This window comes from Scomber scombrus, chromosome 5, assembly GCF_963691925.1.
Source record: "Scomber scombrus chromosome 5, fScoSco1.1, whole genome shotgun sequence".
In the NCBI taxonomy this organism is placed as follows: domain Eukaryota; kingdom Metazoa; phylum Chordata; class Actinopteri; order Scombriformes; family Scombridae; genus Scomber; species Scomber scombrus.
The window spans coordinates 7,396,542-7,424,510 of record NC_084974.1 but is presented as its reverse complement, the minus strand read 5'-3'; the positions used below and the strand labels follow the sequence as shown (position 1 = coordinate 7,424,510).

At 42.5% G+C, this 27,969-nt stretch overlaps 2 protein-coding genes across 3 annotated transcripts in view; one reads left to right on the top strand and one right to left on the bottom strand.

Annotated features, from left to right (window-relative positions):
* Window positions 1-19,640, bottom strand: part of dpf1 (double PHD fingers 1) — a 49,435-nt gene extending 29,795 nt beyond the window's left edge. For both annotated transcript variants that reach the window (XM_062419778.1, XM_062419779.1), the window contains exons 1-3: window positions 19,134-19,640; window positions 18,709-18,845; window positions 16,618-17,096 (exon numbers count right to left, since the gene is read on the bottom strand). In XM_062419778.1, coding sequence (XP_062275762.1) covers window positions 16,618-16,730 — 113 coding nt within the window. In that variant the 5' untranslated portion in view covers window positions 16,731-17,096; window positions 18,709-18,845; window positions 19,134-19,640. The remainder of the gene's footprint in view (window positions 1-16,617; window positions 17,097-18,708; window positions 18,846-19,133) is intronic.
* On the top strand, window positions 18,248-26,816 carry si:ch211-11n16.2 (zinc finger FYVE domain-containing protein 1). The gene is made up of 12 exons (XM_062419777.1): window positions 18,248-18,950; window positions 19,684-19,965; window positions 20,872-21,094; window positions 21,218-21,435; window positions 21,642-21,748; window positions 22,687-22,795; window positions 22,901-22,998; window positions 23,107-23,224; window positions 23,586-23,756; window positions 23,869-24,061; window positions 24,153-24,251; window positions 24,930-26,816. Exons 1-12 carry the CDS (start codon window positions 18,834-18,836, stop codon window positions 25,160-25,162), a joined length of 1,968 nt encoding a protein of 655 aa, XP_062275761.1. The 5' UTR covers window positions 18,248-18,833; the 3' UTR covers window positions 25,163-26,816.
* Window positions 26,817-27,969: the final 1,153 nt, after the last annotated feature.

The window sequence follows — 27,969 nt, the reverse complement described above, 5'->3', positions numbered from 1 at the left end:
AATCACTCCTCTCTTGTGTCTTCCTGCTGAGTGCAGACATCAAGGTCACTCTGCTCTATAGACAGTAGATACAGTACACACAAAACTAGAGCTACACACACACACACGCACACACACATAAAACAGTGCAGTGCAGGTGCTGGTAGATTTGTTAGAATTGGTCGATGCAGCCTTTTGCAGCAACACCCAGAGACGATGCTGTGGTTCTGTCATCAAAATTTGATTGCAACTGCACAAAGAGGCAGCACAAGAACTCGTGGGTCTAACCACAAACTACATTTTTTATGCTGGAACTGCGTGCACAATTCCCCAAACTACACACACATTTCACAAAATTACATATTCTCTGTCACGATTCCTGTGTTTCACTACCTGTTGCCACTTTCCCAGTGGTTGTCTCCCTGTGTGTGAGATTGTGTGAGTGGAGTCAGAGCAGAGCCCCACCAGCTGCAACCCCCAACATAATCAGGACCTCTACTTATACTCAGCCCTGCCAGATTCGCACTGCCAGATCATAGCCTCTGCTCAGTCAGTCTATGCTTCAAGCCATTTCTTCTGCATTTATCCCATTATCTTGTTGTTGCCTGTTTTCCTAGTCTAACCCTGTCTTCTATTCCCTGCAGTCCTGTCTGCTCTGACTCCCTTCTCTGTCTCTTTTTCCCCATAGTCCAATCTCCTGTTCCCATCCCTGTCTCTGGTCTCCGTCTCCTGTCCTTTGTCTCATCAGCCCTGCCTCCCTTCCCTGCCCTGGACGCCCACTCGACACATCTTCCATGGATTCTACTCCAGACCTGCTCCCTTTGCCCTAGTCTGCCTCCACTCCTGGTTCCCAGCTACCAGACCAAGCCTGAGCCCCAGGCTTCCAGCTTCCAGTCCAAGTCTCAGTTCCAGGTTCCCAGCTTTCAGCCCACGCCTGAGCCCCACATTCCCAGCTACCATCCTGAGCCCCAGGTTCCCAGCTACCTGCCCAAATTTCCCGGGGCCAGCTTCCCATTTCCTCCATCCTTATAATGAAATCTGTTTCCAACCGTGTCCTAGTCTCCTCGCCTCTGAATGTCAGCACTTGGTTTCACCTGCTCCACCCCTATGTAACACTGGCCTTTCAAAACAGTAAACACCCATTCTGAAATGTTTAGGCACTCTTATAACAATCAATTATTACTACAGTAACCATAATGGCCTGCAGCCATCAAACCACACACACTCACCTTCTGTTTGAAACATATCTAGCACCACATGTTCTGAACACAGCTGTCAAAATTTGTATGTAGAGGCAATTTGGTTGATATAGAGAACATTGAACAGTTTTAGGTGTGTCACATTTTACTTGCTGCAGGCCTATGTCTGCAGCCCGTGTTACTGTATCTAGTAAAGACAATATCAGACTCTTCTTCTGAGATAATCACAGAGACAGAAATAAAAAAAGGTGGAAAGGCTACAGTAAATCCAACAGAGAGATGCTGGAATGAGTTCAAGTTCAGGCAGCTACAAACCAAAGTTGGTGCAGACGAAGGCAAACTCCCACTAACATCCATGATCAGCAATCTAGTTGTTGTTGGTGTAATATATTACATATATGTTACAATATAACTTGGAGGTGATATCATTACATATTTGTGGTATTTCACACATTGCGAATGTAGCAATTCTACTGCTTTCTGAAGAGAAGATATATAATGTATTACAGAACAGCTGACAGACACACAAAGACTACACACCAACACAATTTATAAGAAAGTACGATTTTAGACATTACAAACTAAAAGAAAGACCTGTGCTAAAAATGCTTCTTTTTGAATAATTCATTGTAGGATCACTTTGGTGGTTGTGTGCGGCAAGTGTAACCCCACTTGTGTTATTGATTTTTCATTAAACGAATACACGTGAATAAATCATGACAGCCGTGCTAAGAAATAGGACGCATTGTGTTTAACGTTTTTGTGAGAGTACAATTGATGAAATATGTTTAGTGTTGCACAGAACTGGTTTAGACCAGTAGGGTCTGTAGGGTCTGTAGAACCTGATAATGTAATAATTCCCGATAATGTAATAACTCCCAATAATGTAATAATGCATGGCATATCAAAAAACACATTTTAAAACTTTTTTTTTAATCCATTACACACCAAGTTTAGTAGAGGACGGATTACATTTGTTTTTTAAAAAGAAAGTTTGGCAAAAAATTCTAAATGGCAAACTAATTCTTAAAGCATTGCATGTACTGAACGATTCATCTCGATCCAAAGAATCCAAAAAAAAGGAACGTTTCAGGGTTGTAAGCAAAAATGTAAATGCTTTATTTACTTCTCAGCCTACAGCCAACATTTTGCTGAAATGTGTTAAATAGTTTTTGAGACATGTGCTAATTAGATTAATTAAACCAAAGCACACTATAAAAGAAAGAAAAAAATAGCTCATATTAATCTTTGATGGGAATAAAAATGAAATTAGGTTTGAACAGATTTGAATTTTTACTAGACACTCAAACAAAAAGAAAAGTATTTTCATGTCTTTAAAAACTGGATTGAAACAGGGTTTTTTTCCCCCACGTGAACGAAGATGATGAGAAAAAAGGCACTATTATGCAAACATCAAGTATGTGTCCTGGTTGGAAACGAGTACAAATTCAAATCCAACATCAGACGCAGGAGATACTGGGGAGGTCTGACAGCTTGTGTCTGGCATCTTCAAAACCTCCTAAACCAGTTCTGCAACCTTGCGGGCCATCGCTGGACGTGTGACATTTAAAGGATGTGATGGTGGCAACAATATGTGGGGCATGCTGCACCCATGTCCATTAATGTGATGTTGAGACTGAGCTGCTCGTTTCACCGTTGAAGAGAATATTGTATGCTCCTTCACAGCTCAGCACCTGCAATTGGCTGTTAGAGTATTTTATGGTTGCATTGAAGGTGCGTCAGCGTAACTTTTCCTCACCTTGTTTCACTTCATTTTAGTGCTGTGTGTGACGAATGCAGTGGGATAGAGGCTTGTCCAAAAAATAGCAGGTTAGAACCACTGTGCCAGTCAGACACTGAACCCCTAACCTGCTAACTAATCATAAGGTGCTATAAAAAATATAAAAACAACACCTAAATGCCTGAGTTTGTACCACCAGAAGGCTAGTTGTCTGAGAGGCAGCCATTAAAATCATCACAAATATCTACTCTTTGCATATAAAATAGTCATGAGGAGGGAGAATAAACACATACACACACTGAGAGGTGCTGAAACACCCACATGCGTTGAAAAAAGCAGAAGTCCAGAAACTCTTACATGCTGCTTTTTTAAAATATTAAGTGGAACCAATGTGAATAAAAGACTTGGACTTCAAGGCTACACCAGTGACCAACCCGAAAAACCAGACAGAGAGAGAGAGAGATTGAGTGGAAAAAAAAGAAAACATTCAAAATGTAAAACAGCTCACCACTGAGCTCCCCATCCACCTCCTCCCTCACCACCCTCTCACTTCAATTCCACTCTTCTCCATCCCTCCATCACCTCCATCCCTCTCTCCACCGCTGCCTTTAGAGGTATTGGAATAAGTTGGTCCCCACGCGATAATAAGTTGACAGCTGTAGAAAATGGCTTCTTTCAATTTGGGTGCTCCCAATCTCATATTGTGGTAGGGCAGCTGCATGACTGTTTGCATGTTTGGAGGCTTGTACAAGAGAGGAGCTGAAGGACTAGAAGTGGAGGCTGAGAGGGAGATACTCAGAGGGGAAGACGCCTGAATAAATAAAGAAGGAAAGAGGGAATGAGATAGGCAGCAGCGGTACAGAGGGAGAGATACAGACAGTGAGAAGGAGGAGGCGACAGAAGTAGAGGCAGAAATACAAATAGACAAAGAGGGAAGGGATGGACAAAAAGTCAGACAGATGATGGACAAAGAGTGAAGAAGGTAGAGTGTGTGACAGAGCAGGGTGACCTGTGAAAAGCTCATTCCTCTACGATGTGGCTCACAAATAACTCATCTCTGAGCTCTCCGTCTTTTAAGAGAGGGATGCAGGCACATTTTTCTGTGCTATGAAACCTCTAAATGAGCTGCAAATAACCGTTAGAGAAAAAGCAAACAACATTGATTTGAAAATGAATAATCTTTTTCCATCAGATTTGATTCAATTTAACATTGTATTGACAAAGAACGTGATCAGCAAACATTCCCTCAAACGCTATCTAATCAGCTATTCATTTTGCATTTTGCAAGTAAAATAGTGGAGGGCTGAAGGTTTCATGGGGACCGTTGCAACACAGACATTTTGTCTTACTACACGAAAATCAGAAACACGAAGGTCCACATGAGCCTGCAGCCAAACATCAGCCCAATCTGATTAGTTTTGCCAGAGTTCCAGTAAAAAAACTGATTTTTTATTTGGTAAGTGAAACTGGAGGAAAGTGTTTCTGGTTTCATGGTAATATTTATTTGTTGAAGATTGCATATCATCTGTTAGACCTATCCGTAGGGTAAGTATCAGTGAAGGTTTAATTTATCACGCTAGCCTATCTTTAGTGCCAGCCAGGATAACGTTGACGGGGACAGGGAAGGACGAATGTACAGTAACATGCTTTTGTCACACTATTACTGTATTCAAGATGTATTTCTTTACTCCTTATGTTTATGCATGAAATCCCCAGGAGTAGGGTGAAGAAGACTAACAAAGGTTCAGCCAGTCCAGATATGTATGCTGGAGCATGTCAGACTGTTTTATCTGACAGTCTGTAAGAGGTGCTGCTAAGGCTCATGAAGTATGCACCACCACCGTATACAGATATGTAAAGAGGAAAAATGAGGACAGTGCTGCATGTGCTCCGGGTTACGGGGCTCACAATAGGCCGTTCTCTGAGGATCAAGAGAGTGGGCTTAGAGATTATCTGCTAAAGGCTGAAGGTATTTACTATGGGCTGAGTCCTTATGAGGTAAGCTTAGATAATTGTGACAGTTAATGTTAGAGCATGTCAGGCTTTATTGAGGCTCGTGGTATGTGAGGAACTGCATGTGCACCAGGTTACAGGGCTAACTAACAATATCAAATATACAATCAATTACATGTCTTAATTCAATGACAAGGGTAGTGGGGAGGTGTTGCCCTCAAGCAGAACCAGAGAGGGCACTAGGTGTTCTCGTCCAAACCATTGCCAGATCTGTGCGACTATGTGTTTGGCTAATGTCTAAAGCAACCTGTGTGTCAGAGTGTGTAGTGCAAGGGTTCTTTAGAGCCATGGAATGAGTGGGTCAAGTTTATGATGGGGAGGCAATAATGGCTGGGCAGGCCTGGGGTAGCTCGTGCTGGCAGTGGACTTGTCGCTGGACCTCGCCCCTGCTGGTCAGTCATAGTCGGGATGAGCAATTCAGTGGAAAGCGAAGCTTTCATCAGCAGGCACTGTTGACGTTTCTTGATGGAGGACAGGCCCAACCAGAGGTGCCAGTGACCCACTTGAGCGTCTGCCCCTCAGTTATCTCTGGTGCAGTCAGCTCAGTCTTCTGGTGTGTGAGGTGGTCCAGAGGTCCCGCCAGGTCTACCTGAGCGGCACCAGTATAACAGCAGTTGAGGAAGCTGGCCATTACTCTGTCCCTCTCAGACAGGAGCAATGGCCGACCACCTGGCCTGAGGGAGGGAGATCCTCAATAAGACGCACTCCCCTATCCCACTCCCAGCCCTCAACAGTGCAGCACAACCCAAAAGCCACTGCACACCCACTCACGCTGTGTATAGCCAAAGATGGGCACCATCTTGGGAAATACACAAGGGCAAGGTCTACCACACATCTGAGTGATGGTAGGATGGTAGGAGCTTTGGAGGATGGTCATATTCATCACATAGTTTGGACCAAGTAATTGTGCACTGTGTGTCTGCTGGTCTGACTTGGATTGAGCAGATGGACTCGATGAATTTGCATCAATGCTCAAGTTCCTCCCAGGAGAGCACAAGGTAGGCGCAGAAAGAGTCAGCCTCAGCCTAGTGTGCCCAACCAGGACCTTTGCTAAAAGACACAACCTATCTCAGGTGAAGTTGTTGGTCGGTTTGTTTCAACTGTCCTTGCTATTATTGACAAAAAGGAAAAAGAATGACCATGCATGATTTGGAGATGGAGTACACATGAGGGGTAAGGACTTCTGATGGTTTAAACATCTTAAATTCCAACCCAAAGTTACTCATAAGAGAAAATGGTGATTATTTGCTGAGGACCAATTTCATAGTATTGTGACATTTAACATGACAAATTGATTTGAGTGTAGCATGGTTATATGTTTGGAGGACTAACTGAAGCATCAATGAGTATTATATGCAAGAAATATTAAATACTTGTTTTGTGTCGATTTATCTGTTACTTTAGTCCCAAACCAGTATTTCACCTCTTATAGTTGTTTACTAAATGTATTCCTTTTTTTGTCTTAACGTATAATCTATAATCTCTTTCTATGTTTTACTTTACATTTTATGGAAAGCACTTTATAACGTTGTTTTAAAAAGTTATTATCATTATAATTATTTCATTCGGCCCCACAGAGAGGGGCAAAAGCAGTAATGCGCCATGTGAATTTCAGGTTATTAGGTCATCGGAGGACATGTGTATGTTGTTCACAATAAAGCTATGGTTCTAAATAATTGCATATCAATCCAAAGAAGGTAATACAAGGGTAAATCTAAAATGCAGGGACATAAAATAAACCTATTCTTAATTCAACAAGGGAGACCCTGATACTGCAGTAGCCTGTTAAAATGTAAATAGAAAGCTTCAAAGCATCAGCTGGTCAATGTGGGAGCATAGCAGAGACTTACAGGAATAGTTTGACATGTAGCTGTAAATACACTTGCACACATTTGCTTTCTTGCCAAGAGTTAGATAAGAAGATTGACAACACTCCCGCTCTGTGAAAAGGTAACAAATTGCGCCTGCCAGAACCTCTGAAGCTCACTAATTAACATGTTATATCATGTTCGTTTAAGTACGTTTTTTGTACAGAGCCAGGCTAGCTGTTTCCCCATTTCAAGTCTTTTTTAATCTAATTCCCTGCATGAAAGCAAATAACTATATTCCTCAAAATGTCACACTGTTCCTTTAACACTCGGCTGTATAGATGTCAGCACAGAGGATTTTTTTTCTATGTAGAGGGAGAAACTATCCCAGCTGCATCGCTTTGGCCTGTGGCCGAGCAGGTTGCTGAAAACACAGACCACAGAGAGAGGCATCAAGAAACCAAACTGCCCATCATCAAACCACACATCCGATGAATGAAAGCCGAATCCTAATTCTACACACACACACACACACACATAAACAGTAGGCAAACCAATCATTCAGAATGAAATCTTACACTTTTTGTCATTTCCATTTTTGTCATATTTTCAACATTTATTGCTATTTGTGGTTTAGTTTTTTACAAAGACTCACAAGCATGAGGAGAGAAACGTCATGGCTAATCGAGGTAGGGAGAGTACATGCCCCACCAGATTTTTGATATATGTATTTTTTATATTTGTATTGTAGTTTATGTTATCACTATTTCTGATAATATGTAGTTATGATCATTTTATATTATGAGTAAAATGTTTTCTTCAAATTATGTTATAGATTATACCTTAAAAAGTCACACATCCCCTTTCCATATGGTATTGGTTTCTTCTAAAAGTTGCAGGATGAAATCGGTTTGCAACAGCAGGTATGTATATACACAGCATCAATGTCGGAGGAGATGTAGCTCAGCAAACATTATTTGGATGGTGACATTGTGTCTCCAGCCAAAAATGTTTGTTTCTTTGCCCGCTCACTGTTGCCCACTCAAAGATAGATGATTCGGTCTTACCAAAGACTGGCCATGCGAGACTAACAATGTTAGAGCTTCATGAATCCAAAAAGGTATATATTAATGATTCAAATGTCCTATCATATTATTAGAGAAAGTTCCTTGTTTTCGCCACTGCATGCTATGCAATACAAAACTACAAGTAGCTGCAGTTTTGTGTTTTCGTCTTTTTCCCCGAGTCTCAAAGCTGTGACATCACAATGTGATTGGTCGGTTGCAATGATGGTCCTGGAATAACATGAATTATGATTTCATAGGTACAACACCGACACAAAGCAATATCAGATTGTGTATTGACTGTGTTTCTGTACAAATGATGATATATATGTCTTGTATTAACTAAGTTACTTTATGTGTTTGATTATATATAATTTAATATCAGAATCATCTTGAAAGTGACACTTTGTTAAGATATAACAGACGTCCAGGTCAGACAGGATGTTGGTTGGATCATTTCAGAACGTGTAGCATCTGAAATTGTTAATCTGGACATACAGGATGTATAAAGCTGCAGACTGCACACTGTGTTAATAAACTTTACACCCATTTGTGGTAAAGACATATTTCTAGCTAGCTGACGGCCAGGTAAAACTCCCACTTTGAAACCATAACAGGACGTCTTGATTGGAAGTTCAAAGAACAATCATTGAATGTCTCCTTGTTTGCTGGGAGGCTGCAGCTTATTGGTATTATGCTGTTGTTAGTAGGGCATCAATCCCTTTTTCCAAACATGTGAAAATGAAATGCAGTTAGTTATACACAATTGCATTTGCAAGATTGTTAGTACAAATCCCTCAATCTGGTTGTTTGAACCTCTGGCTCGCTAGCTAGTCATGACTTGTGATAGAACAGACTGCAGACCCCCCCCCCCCCCCCCCCATCAGTGTGTGTAGGTTTGGTTACAGGTTATATATAATTAGGCTATTGGTGCTGATAGCTCCTCCAAAGAGGCCGAGCAGTTTGGAAAATAGATTACTACTGCTCAGTCTGAGCTTTTATTGGCAATGTAGCAGACACTGCTATGTGATGTCAGCACAGTCCCATCTGTACTCATGCTGCTTCCTATGCATTGTGTTATAAAATACAGCTGTTACCACATTGGCATGTCCAACCACCCCCCACCCCACTCCCCCCAAAGTCTTTGACATGTCAAATAGCACAAAACTGCATTATTTTCTTTTTTTCTGGGGAAGGACCCCCATGCCCCCCCGCTCTAATTTTGACCCCCAGAATCTTGGCTTGCATGACACCCCCGGAGAGAAATACTAGCAGCTTTAGTAATTAACTGGCATGGTGCCAACTCTCCAACAAACTGGAGCTGACTACAAAAAAAGTCCAGGCAGACATGACGGAAATGACAATCACACAGGCTCGCGCTGTGCAAGGGCACAAAAACAACACAAAGGACACCTCTGCACATGCATGCTGCATACATGTGCGCACACACAGGCACACCAGTGTATGCCACCAAATACATGCCTGTACAAACAGTGTTTAGTCACATCAAAGAGGACATACACTAATATGCATGAAGCAATATAACAAAGAATTACATGTTTGCACACACAGTAAAGACAATAACATAAACCTCCCGTCACAGACACACACACACACCAAATCAAGATTAGATGAAGAAAGGGAATGAGAATGCCTGGAGCCTGTGAGTGTGTGTGTGTGTGTGTGTGTGTGTGTGTGTGTGTGTGTGTGTGTGTGTGTGTGTGTGTGTGTGTGTGTGTGTGTGTGTGTGTGTGTGTGTGTGTGTGTGTGTGTGTGTGTGTTTGTGTGTGTATGAATCCTGAAGCCCTCACTGAGCAGTCTCCCTCAGACTGCACTAAGCAAACAGCAGGGAGGGACAGGCCTCGGTAAAAACACCGTAAAAACTGGTATCACTGGGAACACACACATACACACATACACACAAGCGCTGCTGACAGGCAGTAGACATACAGTCTTCCTAAAAAGCACAGCCACCCCACCAGGCCCACCTAGGGTAAGCTATTGTCTGAATCTCTGGGTGATCCCTCAAGTCCTATCCAGCAGAAGCAGTCCACTTCAGCACATACTGAGTCTCAGCCCCAGTGTTGCATCCACACTAAAACTAAAACACACACACACTCACTGCCGGCAGCAGTTTCTGGTTACGATGCAATTAACCACACCAATTAGCTTGTTCTCTGACCAATAGGGAAACAAAGGGCTCCCCCTAGAGGTGAAATCACACCATTGGAAAATCTGATGAGAAATATATGAGAGAATCATAAAAATGAGTCCACAATTACAAAAAAACGTTGACGTTAACAAAGGATTTCATTTCAATGGTGGTTTCCAACAGGGTGAAATGGGGTAATTAAACTGAGGAAATGAAGTAGTCTGCATGTAAATTACTTTATGAGAGCTGAGGGCAGATTGTATGGGAGTGTTTCGCACTTTAGATTTGTTAGCAAATGCTGCTGAGACTATGGCTGTTAGCGCTATATGTGTGTGTGTGTGTGTGTGTGTGTGTGTGTGTGTGTGTGTGTGTGTGTGTGTGTGTGTGTGTGTGTGTGTGTGTGTGTGTGTGTGTGTGTGTGTGTGTGTATGGGTTTGTTTTTAGCCTGAAAAAACACTTGTGCCTAGTCTGTACACCTGGTCCAGACACCTGTCTCATCTACCATTGTCCATCTGTGTGGTTACTTACACAGACACACACAAAATATATAGAAACACATGCTGGTGTTTTCTGGTCGAAGGAGCTTTGTGTGCATGTGTGTGTGCACACACAGTGAGGAACTAATATCAGGCGGCCTACTGTACTGTTTCTCCCCTCCCCCCAACCCAGCCCGTCCATGGCTGAACTCAACAGATTAAACTATGCAATATCACCCTTACCAATTCACCCCGCCTCCTCCTCCTCACCCTCCACCTCCCCCCATCCACGCCACCCTCAATTCAATTTCTTCTCCACTCTCCTCCTCTCTCGTTGCTCTCTCTCTCTCTCATTCTCAGTGAAATGATTTGTCTTTTTTTTTCTCTTCCCCCAATCTCTCTGTGTGTGTGTGTGTGTGTGTGTGTGTGTGTGTGTGTGTGTGTGTGTGTGTGTGTGTGTGTGTGCGTCTGCAAACACATTTTCCTATTCTTCTGAAGATTGCTAGGCTGCAGTTGCAGGGATATATATATATATATATATATATATATATATATATATATATATATATATATATATGTACATACATATATATAGTATGTATTTCTACAGTATAAAGAGGAAAACACCCACATTCACATACATTGGAGTAAAAGCAGTCCAACTCCTACAGTATGAGTGAGTTAAGGAAAAACAGGTACACACACCTATGTGTTTTTGTGTCTGTGTGTGTGTATGTGTGTGTAGTGACTGAGTGCTTGCGGTCAGAAACACAAAGAGGCCACACACTCAGTTTGACAATGACAGACAGACAGGAGTGTGTGTGTGTGTGTGTGTGTGTGTGTGTGTGTGTGTGTGTGTGTGTGTGTGTGTGTGTGTGTGTGTGTGTGTGTGTGTGTGTGTGTGTGTGTGTGTGTGTGTTTGTGTGTGTGTGTGTGTGTGTGTGTGTGTGTGTGTGTGTGTGGCAGTGTCTGTGCAAGAGCGGACGTCTGCCAAACTAACAGCTGGAAAACGTCAGTTTTGCTGAAATCGCTGTCACAGCACTGCGTCTGCGCATGTTTGTGTATATGCGTATGTGTATCTGCGACTGACTGTTTGCATATTTGAACATGACGAGAGATGTGACAGACAAGAAAAAGAAGCGTGAGGAACGTAGACAGAGGCAGAGCCGTGCAATAGATTGTGTCATTCATGTCAGGGCTTTGTGTTACCTGCTTTTTGGGGTTTTAATTAAGTGCTGTTTGTGTGAGCATGTTCATCATTTCCTGTGTGTGTATCTCGCGTTGTCCACTGGGTCTGGTAGTCCAGGAGTCACAATAAAACTATGAATCATGGGCCTTCCCCTGTATGTATGTATGAACATCTCCTGTTTGTGGGTTAACGTCTTGTTTGTGTCTACATATGACACATGAACGTATTATGAACCTATTATACATGCTGAGTGTTTGTGTTTGTATTTGTGTGTGTGCATGCCTATCTGGTCTATGTGTGGGTGTATATAGCCCATAGCTAGCTGCAGTGTGTATTGAGGGCAGTACATCAGGGTAAGGCAATCTGCCTCTGAACAGCTCCTTCAGGTGAGATTTATCACCACTGCACTTGGCCTCTTATTATGGCGATGGATTCCCTACCTCTGTATCTGGATGTGCACGTGTGAGTGCATGTGTGTTTTTTTAGCCCCCCCACCCCACAAGTCTGCATCCTTATTAAAGTGCTGCAGAGGAAAGCAGCCATTGGTTTTTGTTAACTCCACCCTCGACAACTCCTGATAAGGATCCACTGGACACGCACAGACACCGGGAATAATATAAATGGGGAATGACATGAGAGAAGAAATAATGCTGAGGAGGAGAAGAGAGGAGAGGAGAGATACAGTACTGGTTCATTCTCTTGCTTCTCTCACCACACCTTTTCTCTTCCTCTGCACTACAAGTTAGATCCCGCGCAGAACTACAAATTCCAAATTTCCTGGATGGAAATCACGCAAGGTCCCAAAGCAGTGGAGCTGACTGACAGTCAGTTAGGTAGCACTAAAGAAATAGGTCATTGAGCTAAAAATACTTATCTATGTCTCTCTCTTTCTCTTTCTCTCTCTCTCTATCTCAGTCTTTCTCTATACTGTCTTCTTAAAAAAAAAAAAAAGTAAAACAGATAGAAAGTCTAAATGAGAGGATGATGAAAGGAATAACTCCAAAAAAGAAATACCCTTAAAAACATCAGACCTCAGGCTTACTACCATACGAATGAAGAAAAAAAATTAAGGGCAAGTAAGGAAATGAGAGAGTGAGTGCAACTGTGTGCATTTCCCGGTGTCTGTGTGTGTGTGTATGTTAGTGTATTTGTCTGTCCCCATCCACACGGGTGATACGGCACAAATGAGCGAGTGAGGGAATGAAAGGGAGAGATTGAAAGGGAGAGGAAGATCTAGAAATGGATGCTCAGGCTGTGGTTCAGCCATCACACGGGGCTGTTTGCACACAGAGACGGTTATTACATGGAACTCATTTAGCTCGGCTCAGTCAGGCAGGGCAGAAATAATATTGTATAGGCCCTGCCACTACTGCTGCCAATACCACAGCACACTATTATCTACATCTCCCCCCTCCAACCAGCACAAAGAAGTAATATCACTGGAATATATGCCACATCAACTACCATTTTGAGGAATTCTGCCACCTGTGCCATAAAATGATCGCTGGCGAGTCAAATTCCCACTAAATAAAGGAATATAATTGAATTTACTGAATATCTGCAGTCATTTTCTTCTGAAATATTTTCATTTTTAAGGTTTTTATCATCTTTGTATCTTTGTTATGAGCAGGAAACACTCAGAATATATGCAACCATGTGGAAAAAGAAGCTTCATATCTTCTTTACAAAAAATATTCCAATGGTATGATGCACAAATGGAAAGATTGTATAATTTAGTATGAAAAGTAGACTATAAATGCTTTCTGTGGTCCAAATCCCTCTAAAGGAACTCTTAGAGATGAGCTATCCAACTAGATTTAAAGGGATCTAAGAAAAATGCGTAGATAATTTCCTTCAGTACCTTTTGCTGAATATTTAAGTAGTGACATGCCATGGTTCACAATGTAAAGAAGAGTGGAGGGTGGGGGTGGGGGGGCATTGGGGGTTGAGGGTAAGCTACTTGGAGGGCTCAGATGGTTTGAGGCCGAAAAGGAAGGAAAATGGAAAGAGAGAGAGCGAGACGGAGAGGAAATGGCTGAACAAAAGGGAGATGGCAAAAGAGTGATGTATGGAGAAAGTGATGAAGGAGGGAGGGCACGTGGAAGAGGAGTAGCAGGGGTGATCGGAGGACAGGGAGGAAATGAGAGAGAGAGAGAGAGAGAGAGAGAGAGAGAGAGAGAGAGAGGGGAGAGAGAGAGAGAGAGAGAGAGAGAGAGAGAGAGAGAGAGAGCGAGAGAGAGTGAGTGAGAGAGAGAGAGAGAGAGAGAGAGAGAGAGAGAGAGAGAGAGAGAGAGAGAGATGGACAGGGAAGCAGAGAAAGAGAGATTAAACAAGTCTCTAATTCCAAAAGAGATAGACAGAGAGAGGGCTGGTAGGGAAGTGCCCAGAAGATTGGAGCTAGCTGCTCTCCTCCACTGATTTGTCTCCACACACACAAATGAAACCTCCACTGTACTTGCACTGCACACACACACACACACACACACACACACACACACACACACACACTTCAACTGGCTATCACACTGCAATGTACGCTGCAAGTCCCACTCACACTTGGCTGGGCAACGGGCAGCAATTGTAAAAGGCTTCCACAGAATTTACATCCACTGACTTAATTATAATTTATTGCTGAGATTCAACAAGGTTTAAGGACATTTGGGGATACACCAGGCATTGTCTCCGGCGCACAGCCAGCTACCCTATTAGGACAGACACTGAACCAAATTCTGCTAGTTGTTTGGCCCATTTTACTGGATAGGCCTCTAATTTGTACGCTTCTAATAGCAAGTTTGTTTGTAGACATGCTAATTACCGGGGCTTGTTTAAATGCCGATCGCAGTGTGGTAACTGGAACGTAGTTAAACCCATACTGCGTAACGATGGCATTTATACAGTTGGTAAGATATTAAAGGCAGTGTGATTGCAGTGGCCTTGCACAGTAAATACATTCAGCTACATTTCAGTGCATAGAGTCAGATGCTTTAGTGAAGCACTGTGCCAGAATCCATGCAGGATTGAATGTGGCTGACAACTTCGCTGCTTCATTATATTTCTTCTTTTTTTCTCACTTTCAAAGCAAAAAAACAAAACAAAAAAAAAAATCTAGAATTTCTACTCCAGTTTTTCAGTTACTTGCCACAAGCCTCTTTCTAACCATTGACTTCATACCCTTCTTTTCCTCTCCCACTATCTTCACAACCTCTGCTCTCTCTGGCCTGCTACCACATTGGTATATTCCATGCAAATCAGTCAGTTTAATCCCCTTGACGTGTGTCACTAAGGGCCTCTGGGAGCAATCTGTCCACACTTTGGCTTCGCTTGGATGAACATCCCAAAGACGAAAGGAGGAAGATGAGAAGTGAGGAAAAGGAGAAGAACTCAAAGGTCCAGCATTGCAGCTTCCATCCAGCCCACCTGTCCAATTCCCCCCCTCAGGAATCAATAAAGTATTTCTCTGATTTGGATTCTGAATATCACTTTATTTTGGTTTATTTGAGCATATCTCAATCTTAGAATTATTAACTTCACACTTTATTAGAGGAATACTGGTGTATGCACTGTATGTAGTAGCAAAATATATCTGGGCAAAACACAAAATGCCATCACATTCAATCAGGCTGCACACATTTGCAGTTGCAATTCCTCTTTCCTGTGAAGTGCTCCTCTATGCAAGCACGTACAGGGCAGTTGTTCATGGAATTGCACGAAATGTCGCCTGTGTCTGCATCTCAGAGAGGCTGACAGACAGACAGACACACACACAGAGAGAGAGAGAGAGATAGACAGACAGACAGACAGAGAGAGAGAGAGAGAGAGAGAGAGAGAGAGAGAGAGAGAGAGAGAGAGAGAGAGAGAGAGAGAGAGAGAGAGAGAGAGAGAGAGAGAGAGAGAGAGGCAGCATAGCTATATCCCATATCCCTGCTCAGGTAGAACCTGTGCAGCATCCGATGTGCGCCCCAGCCGTGCACACAGGTCTATGACTTTTCTTTGTTTCAAACTGCCTAAGCTGCATCTTTTGTGTGCTCAAACACTCCTCGGTTGTATGTTTATATTGGAGCTATTGTGCTTTCCCCCCGACTAGATCTCTGTAAGTACCCGCTGACAGACGCACATCAGCCACCTTTTTGGCCGGGAGCCCAGGCGGGCAGCAGGCGTCTGCATTCCGCTGAAACCAGTCTCAGAAAAACAAAACAAAAAAAAGACCCCCCCAAAAAAAAAACCTGCACAAAGGGAGAAACTTCACGGCAAATCCACCGCTTTAAAGACCCCTTGGTGTAAATCCTATCCGATAAGATACAGGTTTAAGGCAAAACCGGATAGCAATTTAGATTTTATTATAGGCTTTATTATAGGCGCGGAAGATGAAAGCAAGCCTCGGAGTTGAAGCCGTGGGCTACACCAGCGTATTTACCTCAGCTTATGTATTTCCGAGAGGTCCGACAGTAAAGGTAACGATGCAGCCTAAAACCAGAGCAGTGAGCTTTATTCTGCCTACCTGTTTTCCCTCTCTCTCTCTCTTTCTCTCTCCAAAAAATGTGCGAACAGATAGGCTACTGTAAAACCATCTATGCTCCTGCCCCTGCCTCCCGGGCCAGCCTGCCACTCCATCCTGGCTTTGACCGTGATCTTGGCTGGCTACTCTGGCAAGGGACATACCGGGTCACCCAAATCTACCTCCAGCATTCCTCCATATCCATGCACACACGCTGCTGTTGGCTCAGGGAAATGATTATATGAATTGCGTCGGAGCGCACAATAACCCCCTCGTGCCAAAAAAGAAAAAAAGAGAAACCCCCCGTCAGCTTTAAATATAACTTTTCTTAGGGCTGATTCGCATCCCGTGACATTATTTCTATCTCTGTGTAATGCATTGCATGCATAGATGTGTTGGTAATCATGCTGAGAATTATCTGGGAATTTAAAGGTCTTAAATTGTACTGACAGCATGCACAAACAGAAAAAGCGCAATCGCTCGGAAACGTGTTGTACTTACGATTTGAGGGGGTTCTGTACCGCTGTGGCCATTTTGATATAGTATGATAGAATGCAACACTGCAGAGCCCGGTATTGTACATGTAATGTAGCAGCTATTTCAATTTCATTCATTCTCTGGGGCTGCGGCTGGAGCGACCAGCCAATGGGAGGCGGGAGCGCTCTGTGACAGCTTTGGGGAAGTGTAGTTTTTTACGCATGTCAACATGAAACATGCCGAGGAGCAGCGCACTACAAGTACCAGCGGGGATAGCGGTTTAAGTGTACAACAGCCCCGCCTCGGACCTGTAAAGGCAAAGCCAGCCCCCCAGAACCGAATTTATATATATATTAAAGAGAAAAAAAACACGTCTACAGTTATGTCAAGGTTGGGTTGCAGGACTGTCTGTCAATGTGGATGCCAGTTTCTTTCATGCATTGTTGTCTTGTCTGGCTGATGATGGGCGAGGTTTGCTTCCACACTGGCCTGCCCCAAAATCACTTTTAAAAAAAAGAAAAAAAGAAAACATTGGACACTGAAAACTGATGATTAATTAATTTTGAAGTGAAAATAATATTTGTGTGCTAATTATATGGAATAATAATTAGGCAATATTGTCATACAGTCAACATATAAAGGTGGTCAATTCTGTTCCACTATAGAAAAGTTGAATAAACTATAGCTTATTAGATAGATAGATAGATAGATAGATAGATAGATAGATAGATAGATAGATAGATAGATAGATAGATAGATAGATAGATAGATAGATAGATAGTTAGATAGATAGATAGATAGATAGATAGATAGATAGATAGATAGATAGATAGATAGATAGATAGATAGATAGATAGATAGATAGATAGATAGATAGATAGATAGATAGATAGATACTTTAATTTCTAAGGGAAATTAAAATGTTGAGGTTAAAAAAGGTAAAAGAAGCAAATGTAATAAAAGGTTAAACTATTGCTAAATAAACTAACTCAGCAAAAGAATAATAGAACGGAAATAGTACGATGATCAGGTGGATTTTGCTATGGTTATTATATTAAATTATAGACTGTTACCCTTTAGTAACAAGTTTATGCTGTCTATTTAAAGTCAAATTAAGAGACATTGTGTCTACATGACCTTGCATTAGTGGTGGCATGTTGATAGACCCATGGTTAATCTTATATTATCTGTGCTAGGTAGCCCTGCACTGAGAAGCTTTAATTATTCATTAATCAGGGGCGATGGGTTGGGAGTAGGCCTATAATTGATTCTTTCAGACATTTGTCTCTCATGGTTGAGCCCAGAGAAAGGCCGGGACCCTCTCCAAAACCCTCACTCCTCCATCCTTTACTCCATCCCTCCTTTCTTGCTTCCTTTCTATCAGTTTTTTCTTCCTAAATCCCCACTGAAACATGCTATACCTTAGTTGGCAGCCTATTATTTTCTGCACAGGCGAATGTATTATGCTTGAGTTGTTTTACATATTTGTATTTCTAGAAACTCTTCCCAAGACACCTACATGTTAATTTTCAATCAGTGGGAAGGAAGGAAGGAAGGAAGGAAGGAAGGAAGGAAGGAGGGAAGGAGGGAAGGAAGGTCGGGTAGATCTGAGCCCAGGCAGTAGAGCTGAAATGCTGGAATTTCTCTCTCTCCATGTCATGTTAGCAGCAGTGGCGCCGCTCTGAAGCCATTCAGTGACATGTGATATTTATAGATCTGTGCTAACAAATATTTAATGAACATTAGCAAGCAGCTCTTACATGGCAGCACTGCTCCAATAAAACACTCTCTCCCAGTTAAATGAAAACTTTGATTCCGGCTGTACTGCTGTGATTATGAAGTAGATGCTATTTTAAAATATGGATAATTTTACCCTGAGGGATAAACTTTTTGTTTAGTTTGTATTATACTAATTAATCTAAATCTGGTACTTCTGCTACAGAATACACACAGAATATCTGTGAGGTCATAACTCTAATTTTATGCTTTCTTTATTCCCATGTTTCAAGTTTTCTGAATGCTGAATAGCAGCTTCTAATGCTATGCTGCCTCTTTGACCACATGGGGGCGCTGATGTACCACAGCCAATCAAACGTACACATCATACGTACTTACGTCACTCCTCCGTCAGCGTCAGCAGTACACGCGCTGTTGTTGTGATTGACAGACAGGCAGGAGTCATGTCCAACTTTCGTTTTGCCCTCCGTCACCACAAACACATGCTTTAACTCTAAACCACCATGTCAGAGATCCTAATGAAGGAAATGGAGAATATACTGATCAGTCCAATGAAGCCAGAGGCGCGTGCGGGCGGTGTGCAGAGCTTCCTGCTGGTTGACGAACAAGAAAACCTGCAGGTAAAGTTAGCCGACGTCAACTGAGCTAACGGAGGCTAATAATTAGCTGCTAGGCTAAGAAGAGGAAAACGAAACAATTTCTTATGATTACTATAAATGAACCCTCTGCCACTAATTCCAACAGCTATACATAGATAATAATAGAAACACCGAGCTAAGTCAAAGTCACGGAGATATTTTTACCCAACAAAGTGAGCCCGTGTCAGCTGCCTCATATCTCTTTGCTAATTTAACGTTATCTAATAGCTTCACTTGTGTTGTCCATCGTGTCACAACACTGTTTTCGCTAACTAGGCTCGGTATAATGTTAAATAAATGAAATGCAGGAATCGCAGCTCCTATTGTGTTTCTCATTCGGAAAGTCCCTGATGAGTCATACTGCACAGCTGACTCTCTCGTAGTGTTATTGTCACAACAATACAAAATGCAGTAATGATTGTTTTCAGACTTTTCCAACTAGTCTAGATTATATGCACACCAATCTTAGTGGTTGCTTAATGGAAATAGTCTTAAATATAATAGAACATAGATGTGTCTGGAAATAAGTAACCTAGGGCTTCATTTTCTCATTTGTTATGGCTCCCCATGTTGTTCAAATTCAATAAGCATTTCCCTTGATTCAGTGAAGCCAGCAGGGCAGCCACCAATGTCATGTTGAGACAGCTCTACAATCCATCCTCTGTTCATAAATGGCCCTCTGTTCGGTGTCCCCTCTTTTCTCCCCCCCCCCCAGGTCCGCAATGAGTCTCAGTTTCTGGACAGGCTCTGCTGTGGGGACGTGGCAGGCGTCAAAGTCCTCTCCATCTTTGGGAACACAGGTGACGGCAAGTCACACACCCTCAATCACATCCTGTTTGGTGGCGAGACAGTGTTTTATACCTCCAAGTCCCCCAGTTCCTGCACAGTGGGTGTGTGGGCCGCCTATGACCCCAACCTCAGCCTTCTCGCCCTGGATACCGAGGGCCTGCTGGGGGCCGCGGCCAATCAGAACCAGAGAATGCGGCTGCTGCTGAAGGTGATTTGAAGTTTTCGCTGGTTGGTTTTGTTTGCATGAACTAACAGCTGGAAATGTTTACACAAAAAAAACTGTTTATCTCACAGTGTAAGTTCACTGCACTTCAGTTCAGTTGTCTGGCTTGTAATTAGGGCGATGACTAGCACACTGATATATTTTTGCTGTGTCTAATGGGAGTCATATGAGACAGTTGGGAAGCTAGTAATTATTTACACTCATTAAAGTTCTTTATATATCTTTAGAAGAAGTACATCATTATTGATCCCCGTTGGGAAACTGTGGGCAGCTACAGTGCAGCGCCTGTTCCAATTCATTTGCCAGTAGCAATGACAGGAGTATAAAGCCCAATATGAAACAAGCAAACTCCTCACAGTAAGGACCTTGGACAGCCGGATTTGAACCCAGGACCTTCTTGCTGTTAGGCAACAGTGCTACTGTAAGCACTGAGCCACCGTGCTGCCAGATTTCATTTTAAATTGCACTTTAATGTTATTCAGTGCAACTTAAATTGCACTACACACCTAATTGCACCCTACATACCTGTATGAGGAGCATACAGGTGTGAAAGGTTTTCACACTTTCAGGGTTACTGGTTTTAACCACAGGTGTACACTGGACATATAGCAACTATGTCCTTGTAAATTGAATGTATTGTTTAAAATATTGAAAGTATGTGGTGAATGATAGTAGTTTTCAGCCATTGTTTGCTTAAGAAAGTATTTTAATGCACTCCAAGTCACACATAGTATTGTGTGTTTAAGATGTAGCACGCTGTCTTCCTTCTGTGCTTACACTGTCATATATCAGCAAACCTTGGAACATTTTCATCTTTGTTCTTTTTCTTTGTAAGTCAAAAGCCATAAATGCTACCTCCGTCTTATATTTCCCGTCTCCCCTCTCCTCCAGGTGTTGGCAGTGTCTGATATTGTAGTCTATCGTACACGAGCTGAGCGCCTCCACAATGATATGTTCCAGTTCCTGAGCAGTGCCTCAGGGGCCTACCTGAAGCACTTCACTCCTGAGCTGAGGGCCCTGTCCACCCGCTGCGGTCTGGACGTGCCCCTGTCATGTCTTGGGCCTGCCGTCATTGTCTTTCAGGAGACAACGCACACCCAGTTGCTGGGTCATGGTAGGGGAAGGAACTAACTCACTTACTAATTATATATTTTCTGTCTTGTAAGTTTTAATTTCTTACTGTCCCCTGTTTCCATTCCCTGCTGACTCTGTTTTGTGACTGTCCCATCTGTTGTAGACTCTAAGGCAGCCGGCCACGCTGACACGCAGCTCCAGAAACGTTTTCACGACCTGGGTTTGGGGACCGAGGCCTTCAGCTCAATGCAGTATGTAGGCACTCAGACCATCACACCTCCCACCGACTACAACTGTCTGCTGGAGGCTGTCAAGCAGCAAGTAAAGAACACTCACACACGCTCCCCCCGCCAGCCTGGGATAGTGTTTCATGCGCTGGAAGTAAGTGGTGGACTGTTACCTTCGGTGTTATATGGACATCGAGCACAAGTTGTATTCACTGTGACAGAGAGTTAAAGTATGCTGCTCTTTGTTTGAGCTAGCCTTGTTGGTAGCGTCTCCTCTATTTTCTCTCTACTCACATCTTGTTTGTGTCCACTTTTCCTCTTGACCATCCATCCTTTTCCTTCCTTTTTACGTTACCTAAGGCCCTAAGTGAGCGTTTCTGTGGGGAACTGTCAGATGACAAGATGACTCTGTACTCCTTCTTCCCCGATGAGTACTTTACCTGCTCCGCTGTTTGCCTCAGCTGCAAGTAAGTCATACAAACATCCTTTTCAACTGAAATTTGTCTTTTAAAAATCACATGACAAAATTGACATTAATGTAGATGTGGTACAATAGTTTAGGGAGTAAGCAGTTTCATACCACCGAACACAATTTTATACAAATCTATGTTTTCCAACAATGCTTTATGAGAAGTCGCTCATTGCTCTACTTGCCACCTCGCCCCAGGTTACTGTCCATCACTCAGTTTCTCAGAGAATGTAAGTGCTCATTCAGCCCTTAGGCATGTAGAGACAATCCAGGCAGTCTTGATTTTTGGCCTAAAAGCATTTTCCACTCTGGCCTTCATCACGTCTAAACTCCCCCAGCTTTTATGCTTCTCATGGTCAAACTACAGTAGGTTCAGGAATCTGTGTATTGATTTTTCACTCATTGATTTTTCAGCAGATTTCAAATTCAGTTTTCATTATTTAACAGCATTTTTTTCAATATTTAGAATTTTACTACGTGTAAGTATTTGTATTCAGCTCTGTTTTCCACTCTGTAGACTAGCAGATCTTTTTAAAACGTTACAAGGTGTACATATGTTTACCCTCCTTTTCTATTTGAAGGCTTTTATTGCCAGATGGAAAGATAAACAGACACAAACAAAAAAATCATCTAGTCATCACAAAATCGGAATTTTCAACCATTTGAAACACAAATCGTGTTGTTGTTCTGGATGTTAACTGTCTGCCCAGTGGGACACATAAAACCTAATGTCTTTCCCATGTTTTTGGAAGGAGAAATGGCATTCCCCTGATCCTTGAATTTGTTCTTTATGGAAAGCTGAGAGGAAACTGAGCGTGAGAAATCCTAACAGTCCTGGACCAGTTGTCTGTATGCATGGTTCAGAGACTTTCACAAAAACCTGCCTGCTTCACTGACCCTGGAGTCTGTCATGTTGGTTTTCTGTTTGTCTTTTAGCATTCGCTGTAAAAATGGAATGAACCATCTGAAAGACCGGGTCCCCCACATGGCAGATGGTCTGTGCCAGTATGCACACCAGTTCAACAACAAGGTGCTCATCTGTAAGGTAAGAGTGGCTCTTGACACCATTATCATCATCCAAACTCATTGTCACAGGTTGTGTATTGGTCTGTTTACACTCTGTGTTCTTTTCTGTGTGTTGTGACTTCAGAGGTGCTATGAAGGAGGCAGAGAGATGATTGTTGTGCCCAAGACTTCAGCTTCCTCTGACAACCCGTGGTTTGGACTGGCCAAATATGCCTGGTCAGGGTAGGTATATACACACACACACACATACCTTTTTTTTCGTTCCCATTCATCCGATCATTTGATGTTGACTGTTTGCCGCCCTGTGCCCCTCTCCTCTCTCTCTCTCAGTTATGTGTTGGAGTGTTCCAGCTGTGGTGTAATCTACCGCAGCAGACAGTACTGGATGGGAAACCAGGACCCAGAGAGTGGCGTTGTGCGATCTGAGGTCAAGCATGTCTGGGAGGGGGTGGGTACTAAGCTTTCGTCTGTTGCTCCACTTGTTTCTAACATTCTCTTTAAATCCATACATCTCCCATTAGTCTTTAAACATGGACATACAGTCAAGATTTGATTAGATTTTTTATTTTATTTTACTTTATCTTAATGGTCTTGCATTCTATTTTTTATTCACTACTGTGCTCCCTTTTTTAAAAACAAATATAAGCAAACATGTCACAGCCCAAACACATCTGTAGGTGTTAGATACCGTCAGGCTTTCCAACAAAAATACTCAATACTGAAATAATTGTTAAGGCATCAGTTGGTTTATATAATGAGGAAATAACTTGGATGACTATTATTTTTCACCTCTCTCTCTTTTCTTTCAGTCGGACACCTTCCTGACCAACCACCAAAACGCCGCCCAGAGGGTCCTGGATGGGATGAACTGCGTGATCCAGTCAGTGTCGGAGTACAGCACCGGCCCCACCAAAGCGGTCACTGCCTGGCTCACTGACCAGGTGGCGCCGCCATACTGGAGACCCAACACAGACATCACTGTGAGTGTGAAGAACTGAATCAGAATTTAATTGTTCATTCAGTGTTATATGTCTGTCCTGCCATCATTGCATCCTCCTCGTCCTCCTCCTCCCCCTCCCCTGTGCTCCTCAGGCCTGTCATGGCTGTCAGAAGGTGTTCGAGGAGGCAGAGAGGAAGCACCACTGCCGTTCATGCGGTGAAGGTTTCTGCCATCCCTGCTCCAGCCACAGGATGCCAGTGCCAGAGAGGGGCTGGGGCAGCAGTCCTGTCAGGGTGTGTAAGGCCTGCTACCGCCAGGGAGGGCCAACCGATACCAACAGCCAGGGTGAGACATGTACACGCTGTTAGTGAAGCTTGAACTCTCAATTTGACGTTTTTTCTCTCACACATATACACACCTTTGTTTTGTTTTTTAGTGTGTAAGGTGGAGCCTCGTGGTCTAATAGCTCGCAGGGTGACGGAGGTGGCTCAGTCTACGCTGGACATGGTCACCACAGCTGTGGACTACCCTATCTGTGAGTACAGCTTTAATACACAAGCAGCAGATGGTTGCTCAAGTAGCATTTGAACTATCAGACGTTTTTTGAGGATAAGTCTAATTGAATTGGACAGAACTGCAATTCAAACGCAATTACAGGTGGAAAAAGTGTTAAACAAAATTCAAATGTTTTGTCTTTTAAACGAACTGGATTAGAAGTGAATTTATGCAGATGTGGCAGGTTGTTTGTTTGTTAAGGGGAGGAAACAGCCAAACACACAACAGCCAGGCTTTAACACGACGGCCGTGCTTCCTCTCACGTAGGATTCAACATGCCATGACAGTCACGTTGCAACTCGCCCACAATTTGTGCTGATAAAAATAAACAGTTGCCTCTCAATTCTGGCAAATGAGGTTGACACACTGAGCCGTGGGTCCACTTTGAATTGATGGCTCACCTGCCAGGAATAAATAGGCATAAATAAACATCTAATGGCTCAGATGCTATCTATCCATCTGAGATATTTAATGGATGTATTGAGATTCACTCCATAAACATTAATGAAGCTCGTGAGCCTGTAAAGTGAGTCACACCAGCTCATCTGTATATAATATTATGGAGTCTCACAGCATGTGCAGTTTAGGATATAGATATTAATCTTCTAATAAAAAACGTCTCAGATTAAATATTGACAGCTGCGTCCTCTCCCTTCAGGTTTTGTGAAGGATGTGGCTCGACCAGACTACTGGGTGCCAGATCAGGATATCACCCAGTGCTACCAGTGCTCCAAAACCTTCACCCCAATAATGTCCAAGCACCACTGCAGGGCCTGCGGACAGGGTGTGTGCGGTCCCTGTTCTACACACCTCAAGCCAGTACCCTCCCGAGGCTGGGATCACCCGGTCAGAGTGTGCGACAGCTGCCACGCCCGCACGGATAGCCTGTAACCTTTCCTCCCAGGAGAACTACTCCAAAGTGCACTCAGTCTTCCTCAGATGATCCACAGAAACACTGTGAATCCTGGCAGCCTGCAGTGGCTGTAAAGCCCTAAATGGCTTAACTGGAATCAGCCTTTATGAAAGACAGTCTACTCAGATGCTTAAAATGGTCACGGTCTGGTTTCCTAAACTTGTTTTTATCAGTGCTTAACTAGGATCTTTCGTTTTATCTGACTTTCTTGACCGACCAATTCTGCATCTGTTATGAGGCAAAATTCCCAGATCAGTGATCACCTTCACTACAGCCCTGCTCCATCTGTCAAACTTGCACCAATGGAAAGCTAGACACATTTTTAACTGTCAGGAAAAACGAATATGCTGCCCTCTGCTGTCATGACAACAGGAGTTTGAACTCTTCTGCATTAAAGTGTCTACATCCCTGCACTAAACTGATATTTGGGGCCGAAATGACAGACGAGCCAGGAAACGGATGCTTGGAGAATAGTTTGAGATTTTAAACTATTTAGAGTATCAATTTCAAACCTCCTCTCAAAGTGTATCGAGACATTTGATCCACCTGCATTAATTCTTTCAGAAGTGTATAGGTCGTGCAAGGTGTTTTCTTTTTAATCCTCCTCAGTCACGATCTTTCTTTTAAGCATCTCTGACCTGCAGATCCTGGAAAGAAGGAGTATGAAAATTGTGGGGGGAACTTTGGGAGCAAAACATAAAGCATTTCAGACTTTTTATGGGAAAATGTAAGTAAGAAAGTGTGCTCCCTGAGTTCTGGAGCACCTAAAGTGTGTTTCGGGGATATCCCCCACATGTGCAATGAAGAAATGAGATTATTTGTGCCTAATATTCGAGAAATGTGATTTACGGCCTCGCTTTTATTACACTTACAGTTGTATTGTGAAGTGGTATAGGAAAATAAAATCTGTAGCATAACACATAGACATTCCAGTGTATGAAAAAATACCTGTGGACTGATTTAGATGTCTGAGGTTATAACTGTATAACAAGTGGCTGCTGTCTTTAGCCACTGATGCTTAACATGATGAATACTTGCACTAGACTGGACAACTGGTTTATTTTGACATTTGAAAGATACTCCTGTTAAATCACTAGCTAATCGGATACACATTGATGAGATATTCCCCCTTCTGTCGTAGGAAGTCTCTTTACATAACATACTGGACACATTAATGCAGGTTTGCTTTCCGCCTAGTAATACCTAGTTTACCTGTGAAATCTAGCAACTGACAATCTTGATTTCTTTTCTTTTTCTTAAATCAGGCTGGTCCAAATAAAGATAATTTTGTGTCACACACTGCCTTCCTCTCTCTCCCTCTCCCTCTTTCTCTATTTCTTCTCTCTTTATTCTGCCTTATTTGTTCTGGTATTGAACGTTACTGCAAAACACAAAAACAGGAGTGAAAGGGAAAAACAAAATCCAAAACAGGTGGTACTGGGTGAGCATGTAATCCATAAATATGTTGGGTTTTTTTTTTACCTATCAGGGCATATAAATGCTTTTCTAATTTAATCAACACAATGTTTTAATATTACTTAACTTCTGTGATCTTTTGTGAGCAGAATAGTGCAAATGCCTCCTACTGTATACAGCATTTAGAATATTATCTTTTTATTAAACTCATTGATGACATCAGAGTCTCTATATTCATAATTTGGTTATGCTGTAACAAGTGTTTTAATCCTGTTTTGCCAGTACTCATAAAACTGACCATTTCTTGTGAGCCAGCTATTGTTGGAGCAGGTCTCTTGTTTCTGTTTAAAGGTTTCATATCGGTAATGAGCCTTTGTTAACAGTTGCAGTCTCAGTAAATAAATTCCTTTCGCTGTCATATAATCAGATAGATTGAATTACAGAATCCAGATGTTATATCTGAATTGAATTTTGTCCGCAAGTTGGAATAGATTTAGATTTTTTTTTACAGCATGTTCCCTTCCTGTCAAGCACTGCTGGACAGACTCCTTAAATCAAACTGCCCAGATGGGCTTCTAGTCAAGCTTAGGTAGCCGTCACTGGTGGTGTTGGCTTTTTTTCCATCAACAATCTTTTCTCTTTGCAGCCAAGGGGTATAGGGTTTAGGGGCAGGAGGGTACAGGGTGCTTTTGTTCGAATTGTTGTGGTAATGTAAAGATCTCGGACAGAGATGCTGATTCAGTGGAGTGTATATTCTTTGCATGACAATTCCTTTTGTGTTACATGCTCTATATCTTTACCAAACTAATGGTGAGGGGAGCTTTAAAAAGTCAAAAAAAAAAACCTCTGTCATGTCTGCATTCACTGATAAAGACATATGAGATAGACCTCCAGCTGACCTAACCATAGGATCACAGATAAAGCTGCTATTTACTACATACAGCAGCATCATGGACTTTGACACAGTCTGGTTTGTGTTGGTTTGGTGACCGGTGTGCAATGATGTGTTTCCAGATCATTTTCCCCTCTGTTGTCACCGTCCAGTTTAAGGTTATCTGAAGTTCACGGTCCCTCATGTCCAGTGTACTAATGGATCGTTGTCTAATATCCATGAAGCAGAGCTCATTTCCTTCATAAACCAATTATGCATGCTCAAATTGATTTAAACTTTTACGGATATGTGTTACGTAATTCACAGATAGGTTATACATTAGTAGATAGGCAACAGGAGGGACTCTATTTAAATGATATAAACCCTTATGATACAGCATTCATCACTCTATATAATGTAAGATAAAGAGCATAAGATCACAGCAAATGGTTAGGAGTAGAGAGATGATGAAAGCCATTTGTTTCCAGATACAGGTGC